This window comes from Sinocyclocheilus anshuiensis, unplaced genomic scaffold (assembly GCF_001515605.1).
Source record: "Sinocyclocheilus anshuiensis isolate Anshui unplaced genomic scaffold, SAMN03320099.WGS_v1.1 scaffold509, whole genome shotgun sequence".
Taxonomy (NCBI): Eukaryota; Metazoa; Chordata; class Actinopteri; order Cypriniformes; family Cyprinidae; genus Sinocyclocheilus; species Sinocyclocheilus anshuiensis.
In genome coordinates, this window is record NW_015539853.1 from 555,600 (window position 1) to 564,346 (window position 8,747).

The 8,747-nt window shown below is 40.4% G+C and overlaps 1 protein-coding gene across 4 annotated transcripts in view; it reads left to right on the top strand.

Annotated features, from left to right (window-relative positions):
- The window catches only part of cxxc5a (CXXC finger protein 5a), a 29,499-nt gene that overhangs the window by 9,226 nt on the left and 11,526 nt on the right, over window positions 1–8,747 (top strand). For all 4 annotated transcript variants that reach the window (XM_016481050.1, XM_016481048.1, XM_016481051.1 and 1 more), the window contains exon 2: window positions 5,408–6,447. In XM_016481050.1, coding sequence (XP_016336536.1) covers window positions 5,632–6,447 — 816 coding nt within the window. In that variant the 5' untranslated portion in view covers window positions 5,408–5,631. The remainder of the gene's footprint in view (window positions 1–5,407; window positions 6,448–8,747) is intronic.

Here is an 8,747-nt window from a genome sequence, read left to right on the forward strand (position 1 = left end):
CTGCTCCACCTGTGCGCTTCCACAGTCCACTCCATTCTCTCTCTCGCATTGATTACTCTGATCCAAACCATTTGGTGGAGGCTTGGAGAGCGCGCGAGCCAAAGCATTGCCAGTCACGACTAACCGATTCATGGTGAGCGTGATTTCACCAAGTACAACATGTTCCTGGATCAACATCCTTGTTCCAGGAACATGTTGTTTCTTTTAAACAAGTTCATTTTAAACATGTTCCAGGAACAACATTCCAATCAACCAATCAGAATAGAGATATAACTTTTCAGGACATGTCAGTTTTAGGCTTACAGTCAGGGTTAGGTGCTTCTACACCCTTGTTAATCAGCTATCATTTCCCTCTGATTTTAGGAATGAATTATGGGTAAGGTTAGGTTTAGGGGTAGGGATTGGGTTAAGTCTGTATTTTTGGACAGTAATGTTGATCCAGGATCAGGTCTTACTTGGCAAAATCACGGCGACCGATACCACCGTAGGCAGATGTCACAGCCAATCTGAATTAGACAAAAGAGGAATCCAAAAAAATGATTGTGAAATGTATACAATAGTATTAGTAATTGTTTAAAATGACTCAGCTTACTACTACTGTGTAATGTAGATACACTTGTATATTGTATATAGTACACCTGAAGACTTATCTTTATGGGTATGAACTAAGTTAGTTGGTTTGATGGCTGAAAATATTCATTAAAGTCTTGTCTTTAGAATTTAGATCAAGTCATTTTGAGGTAGAATGAACAGTTCACTCAATAAGTAGAGTATGTAAATAATATTAAAATAGCGGGCCAAATCGGCTGCCAGGCCATCGGGAATTGTCCCGGTTCTCCCGATGGCCAGTCCGCGGCTGATTTCCACAGACACGTAGAACGTGCAGGACTCATATATTGTCTTTTTGCGGCTTAATATTTACAGACACAAGTCCATATCACGTTTTGATTCAAGTGTACTGACCTACTTTTGATTTATTCGTCCAAAAATGTGGCATATTCCGTCCGCGTTAGGCTATAGGAATTCCGATTTTATGACTGGATTCTACGAACCAGTCTCGCGGAAATTATAGCCGTATGTCTCAGACTAGTCAGTGCAATTTGGGAAAGAAATCAATTAAATCTGTATGTGGATGTGTGTAAATATTCAAATGTAATCCCCTTTGTAATCGTTAACATTTTCATAAGTAACTGTAATTTAATTACACATTTTTTCTTAGTAACTGTAACTGATTACAGTTAGGCCTACATTTATTTTGTAATTAAATTACGTAACGCCGTTACATGTAACTAGTTATTCCCCAACGCATATCAGTATCACCTAAAATTTCCATTTTGTGCATCCCTATTTCTATTTCGGTGGCCCCGGCTGCTTTTAAATGTCATTTGTTGTTCCAAAATGTATCTTCATAACTGTACTGTACATTGAAATATGTTCTGAGATTGTTTCACATCATGCAGCCATACTGAGTTCAGTGTGGACAGATAACTTGCTAATATTGGTCATTGAAACAGCATATCTAGTAAATTCTGATGCATTTATATTTTGTAAATTTTGTATATTTTGTATTTTTACATGGCAATTATATGTGGCGGGAAAAATATACTGTCAAAGAGGAATGAAAGAGATGACAGTGTTGCAATAACAATAATTTGACTAAATTTGAAAAATCTGTGACTTAATTAGACAGAAATGTTGGAGGAGCGTGAAGTGCACGTGGTTGACAGAATGTGGGAGTCACACATTTGTAGATGGATAGGTTGATAAAATCAGAGGATCAGAGGAAACATCATTTGATGTGAGTCCTCAGTGAAGACTGTGACACAGGTGCAGAGAAACCGGAAGATAGTTTAACTTTGAGGTGGACCTGATGTTGAAGAGGTTACAATGATTGACAGGAGCCAATGTGGAGGCAGCGACAGACAAATTCACTTATTTCAGCCTTTACGAGACCTCTGCAAACACAGGCCATATATTACAGGAACAGATGGAGACAACAAAGAACTGACAATGCTTAGTAACCATCACACACTGTGTTTGCATTTTATTTGCTTTGAGATCAATGGTAGCGTATTACCGCAGATAGCATCCAGTTCACTGGGAAGCTGTGTGACTGAATTGACTCCTAATGGGAAAAAAATTCTCAAAACAGGAGAAAACAAATCGATTCATTTATGTCCAGTGGGCTTATTTGCTAAGTCATTTTGTGGGCCCATTTCCATCACCCTAATGGTTACTTTGGGAACAGTAATTAAGCAAGTAGTGCTAACATTGAGCCACCTGTCCCCGTTTTCTTACCCTGTCTGACTGGCCGCTCTGCCTCTTTCTGACACATTTTGTGTTTTGACTTTATCTGAATGTTACACAAAAGTTTGGGGTTGACAAGATGTTTTTGAAAGAATATCTTATGCTCACCAAGGCTGCATATATTTGATAATAAATACAGTAAAACCAGTAGTATTTTTAGATATATTTACAGTTTTAAATAACTGTTCAATATATTTCAAAATTTAATTTATTTCTGTGATGCCAAAGCTGAATTTTCAGCAGTCATTACTCCAGTCTTTAGTGTCCTTCAGAAATCATTCTAATATGCTGATTTGGTGCTCAAGAAACATTTCTTGTTATTAATATTTTCGTAAACAATTTTTTTTTTCAGGATTGTTTGATGAATAGAAAGATGAAAAGAGCAGAATTTGTTTGAAATAGAAATATTTTGTGACATTATAAATGTCTTCACTGTCATTTTTAATCAATTTAATGCACCCTTGCTGAATTTTTATTTTTTTTAAAGCTTCTGAAAGGTAGTGTACTGGTCTTGGATTATAGCATATCATAACCTGAATTTCAAAAACAAAACAATAACACAGATAAGAGTGTATGTCATGGGGATGGACTACAACACGCTGCTAGGATAACGTTTGGTGTGTGGTGGTGTGTGGCCAACTTTGGCTTGGTGCAGCAACCATAAGAGTGGAAAGGATTTGAGATGTGCCATATTGCCATTCCAAGCCAGGATAAAAGAGAAACCACGGGTTGTCCATGGAAAGCTAGCATGGTCCGTTAGAGACATGTTTTTCTCCTTAGCTTTGGATGGGAAGTGAGTCATTGCTGCTAATACTGAATGAAAACGCTGCTATGTAATTTCAGCACTTTTGGGACGGGAAGGTCGGGTGCTTCCATAGTCCCAGCAAGAGATGTGTGCGGCGGGGAAGGTTTGGCAGGCGTGAGGTAAGGCACCCTGGTGCAGTGTGGCCCCTGGTTTGGGAAGGAGAAAGAGAGAGCGAGCAAGGCGAGCGAAAGAGAGAAAGAGGCTGGCTGTGGTCCGCTGGCGCCACAGACCCCCGAGCTGGGGAGAATGCGGGGGCTGCGCTCCTGCCTTTGAAGCTTTACCTCCCACTAATTCTGGCCTTCCAATTTCCACACACTGCGTAGATCCCCTCCACCACCCCCTATCCTATCCTCTCTCCCTCCCTGTCCCTTTGTTTCCCTTATAAGGACTGGCCCGGCCATTTCCTCAGCTTTTATCAGTGGGGTTGTGTGTGTGGGTGTTTGTGGATGTCTCTGTTGTGGACGGGGGCAGCCAATAAAAAACAAGAGTTGAGTTTTTGGCGTTTGGATTCTGTCATGAGGTAAAATTCTGTGTCCAGTCGTTCAGCGGCATTCTGTCATGTGTCATATGATGACACATGATGAGCATAATAGGTCTCTTTGGATTATGTTACAAAACAGGCGCCTTTTCAAGTTTGCTAATGTGATTTTTAAAGTACACTTCTGTAAGATTTTAAACATTCTAACAAACTTTAGACAAAGTGTTAATAAATTACACCGTGCCATCTTAAACTTCCGTTACTACATTTGAATTATAAAAAAACTCTAGGATATAATTAGGCGCTCGTGGAGGTAACAGGGTTGACAGTTTTACTGTATTTATTTATTTTTTGACATTACAAGCCTTGCACTCACAATCATGAAACTACATATGTGCTTCTTAGAAATAGAACTTAATTTTGAGAATTCTACAGATGTTCATTTAGCAGTTATCAGCAGAAAACATGGAAACATGGTTGACATTTCAAGATTGGTGCCCACTATCAAAAATATAATGATAAAACAGAGGAGACATTAACTGTCCTCGCAAAGTTAACTTTTTGAAAATATGATGCCATTAATAAAGGTTTTTTGATTTATGAAGTCATTAGTTTAGGCACAAAAAATGATGGTAACAGGGTGGACACATAACTTTGGTGCTCAAACTAAAATCTAAATACTGTATACAGAGAGCAAATTAAAACATAATATCTTTTATTTCCATATATTTTATTTGATCAAAATGTAGATATTTGCTAATACAGTAAGAAGTGTTGGCATAAAACAAAGGAAAATACACACAAAAATTGTCTGTTTAGCACATAATAGAAGATGGCATCAGCTGTTTATTGTTGAAGTCATTTAACAATAGATAGCTGATGCCATCATTAGGGACACAAATGGAACCTGTTTTGTAGAATGACCGCTTTATAACAAGCCCAGCGGCTATATGTGATTATAGATTATCAAGGGTATCAAGGTAACATTCAGATTCAAAATAAAGTGGCAGTGAAATATGTAGCAAACATATACGTATGGAAGAGTAATGCCCTGTATATGCATACACAGTTTCAAAGAGAATTCTTCCTGTACTCTCACTGTTACTGCAGTGAATAAATGAATGAAATAACAGGCAGGTGATGGGGTTTATGCTTGTACAGGTGACATCACATGTTTAAGGGGGATGTAATTGATTTAATCCAGGACTTCACTGAAATTTGACTTGCACTTGCCTAAGACATATTGATTTATTCACACTAAAACTGATGTTATTATTTTTTTCTGATACACACGCTATCTTGATAAAGAGAAGTTAATTGGTTCCTTCAGTCAAGCTTACTGTACAGTGTGTTGTACTGTCTGCTTTACCTTGAGTGAAGCGACTCTGTCTCATCTTTTACAGAAACAGTAAGTTGTGCTTTTCTGAAAAGTAAACCAATTTCGTGTGGAAAATTACTAATTGCAAAATAATTTTTTCATGGTTTAGTTTTTTGCCATTTTTTATTATTCAGGGTGCTTTTTATCACAGAAAAAAGACTTTTTTGTGAAAAAAGTGGCTGTGCTACTGTTCACGTCAATCTCATTTTTGCTTTACTCCTTCTACATAGGGTTTGGAGATAAATGTACATATTGATTTCTCAGGCACAGTCGGGGCATCGGTACAACACTCAATAAAATGTAGGATCCATGCAAAAGAAAGGCCCACATCACCGCTCACTGTTCGCGGTCGCTGCTTTTTGTTGTCAAGGTCTCTTTTGAGCATCAGAACGCTTTCAACATCAACATCTCTCTCTCCCTTTCTGTCTTTGTGTCTTAGTTTACAGGTTGCCGGCAGAAAGATGTGGATGAGGGCTGAAGTCTAGAGCCGAGGGCATCGGGGTCTGCCTGCCATTGGCCGGCCGTTTTGCCCATTAAAGGGAGGCTCCACCCTCACCTGGGTACTGAGCGGATTGTGAGGGCTGCCTGGCTCCTCCCTCGCCAGCCCCCGTCCCCTCCCCAACCCCGCCCCCCCTTCCCACGCTCACACACCGGGGCTGGACCATGTCTGGCGGACAGCCGGAGGGCAGCCGGACACCCAAGTCCCAGGACCAGGACACGGACCAGGACCAGGACAAGCGCAGTTGTGGGGAGGACAGCCCTGTTATCGAACGCCGCAACCGGAGCGGCATCATTAGCGAGCCCCTCAGCAAGAGCCTGAAGAGGTCTCGCACCCTCTCGCAGTACACCGCCGTGTGCCCCCAGACTGCCAATGGACTGAAACACAACGGCCAGGCCAAGAGCCACGGGGCCAAGCCCCAGCCCGCCCAGCAGCAGCCGCAGCAGCCTTCCGCCTCGGCCTTGGTGCCGAGCAAGCTGGACCGAACCCTGGAGCAGGTGTTGGAGGGACAGAATGGCCTGTTGCATTTTGCCCAGGCAGCTGCGCTGCTTAAGCGGGCGGGCATGGAGCACATGTTGCTGCCGGGGGGAATGGGAGTGGGCATGGGCGAGGTGGGCACGATCGACCTGGAAGGAGCGTCGGTGGCCGACACGGTGGGGGGTCACACAGATTTCCCATACGGTGTGGGTGGCGGCTTCCCCTTCAACCCAGGGTTGTTCATCATGACACCGGCCGGAGTCTTCCTCGCTGACAGCTCGCTGCACATGGCCGGCTTGACGGAGTACCCAGTGCAAAGCGAGCTGGCCTCCGCCATTAGCTCCGGGAAGAAGAAAAGGAAACGCTGTGGGATGTGCCCACCTTGCCGGCGCAGGATTAACTGCGAGCAGTGCAGCAGTTGCCGGAATCGCAAGACAGGCCACCAGATCTGCAAGTTCCGCAAGTGCGAGGAGCTCAAGAAGAAACCGTCTGCTGCACTGGAGGTAAACTATACTGAGACTCTGTGACCTTTCTTAATTTGTTCAGTTGCATTTGTTCACTAATTGTACAGAGGGAATGTTTTGTGGCCAGAAAGCATAATAACTTTTGTTGCTTCTAATACGGGTGAACTTTGTACACGATGGTGGTGTCTGCTGAGGGTTAGGCTGGGAGATGAGGCTTTGGGGTGACAGGTGGCACTGACAGTAGCAGGGGAGGGAAATACGGCCAGACATGCACCATGGGGTTTGTTTTAATCTGCCCCCACTGCGGCATCACGTCACTCTTCCCACATCCTGCCTCCCTGACACTACTAGGACACTCCTCAGAGATATGACGCCCTCCAATACGGCTGCTTTTATTGGTCCCTGCATTCATTAGTTTAGTTTTACAGAGCGATGCGGTTTGAGACATGCTGTTTTTTGGTTATTGAGTAGTGTATTGAGTATTGAGTTGGTTTCGTCAACCTGGTGGTATGTTTAAAGGATTAGTTCACTTCCAGAACAAAAATTTCCTGATAATTTACTCACCCCCATGTCATCCAAGATGTTCATGTCTTTCTGTCTTCAGTCGCAAAGAAATTAATATTTTTCAGGAAAACATATCAGGATTTTTCTCTATATAATGGACTTAAATGGTGGCCAATGGGCTGAAGGTCCAAATTGCAGTTTCAATGCAGCTTCAAAGGGCTCTACACGATCCCAGGTGAGGAATTGGGGTCTTATCTAGCCTTTTCTAAAAAAAAAAAAAAAAAAGATTTATATACTTTTTAACCACAAATACATGTTTTGCACTAGCTCCGCAATGCAAGTCCACAAATTCACACATTACATAACCACGTTGGCAGTTAGCTCTTTGTCTGTGTACTCCGGTTTAAAAAGACAGGGTAGGGCGAAAAACTCCATCTCATGTTTATCTCCATGTTAATCGTCCGACATCGCTGTTTTACCATTTTTTGGTAAAGGGCATTTGACTTTCTTTGCACGTTCCCTTTATAAAAACTGGATCGGTACTTCCACCTACATCACACGTGACCTTTCCAACGTGACTGCGTAATGAGTGAAGTTGAGCTAGTGCAAGACGAGCATTTGTGGTTATAAAGTATATCAATTTCTTTGCAACTGAAGAAAGAAAGACATGAACATCTTGGATGACATAGGGGTGAGTAAATTATCAGGAAATTTTTGTTCTGGAAGTGAACTAATCCTTTAAAGATGTTACAGTGGGCATGATATGGCCGTATATGTGTATGTGTTTTTATGTGCAACGTAATCCATCTGGCCACAGGGCTGTCATCTGGAGCACCAGGTGTCAGTGACGAATGGCCCACCCCTCCTTTCTCTCGTCAGTGGGGGCTGATGGTCCTACAAACTTCTTGCTGAGGTCAACCCGAGTGATTTGGATTGTACAAAGGCCCAAATTTGAATAATGTTCGAAAAATGTGAACGATTTACAATAAGGTTTAGTTTTTCAACATTATTTAATGCATTTGGTAATGAACTAATAATGAACAACAATTGTACAGCATTTAATAATCTAGCTTAATGTCAATTCATGAATATATTATTGTTCAATTTTATTGTTTGCATATATTAAAAATGTATTAGTATATGAAGAAATTTACATTAACCTAGATTAATAAATGCTGTAAAAGTATTATTGATTGCTAGTTCATATTAGCTATTGCATTACTTAATATTAACTTACTGAACCTCATTGTAAAGGTTTTCATGTTTGCATTCATACTCTTTAATCAAAACTCTAGTGGATAATGTAAACCAATCACCAAATACACTACCGTTCAAAAGTTTTGGATAAATATTTTTGAAAGAAGCTTTTTATGCACAAATGTAAGGCTGCAGTTATTTAATCAAAAATACAATAAAAATCATAATATTGCAAACATATTACTAGTTTAATATAACTGTTTACTATTTTAAAATGTGTTAAAGTAGAAATTATACCTGTAATGGCAAAGCTGAATGTTTTGCATCATTACTCCAGTCTTCAGTGTCACATGATCCTTCAGAAATCATTCTAATTTGCTGATTTGCTGCTCAAGAAACATGTATTATTATCCATGTTTAAATTGTGCTACTTAATATTTTTGTGAAAACCTTTGTGTGGAATAAATAATTTTTTATTCTTTTTTTTATGAACAGAAAATTCAAAAGAATAACATTTATTTGAAATAGAAATCTTTTGTGACATTAAAAAATGAATAAACATCTTTACTGTCTTAGAAAGTATATTTAAATAGAAAACAGTTCTTTTAAACTGTAATAATATTTCACAGTATTGCTGT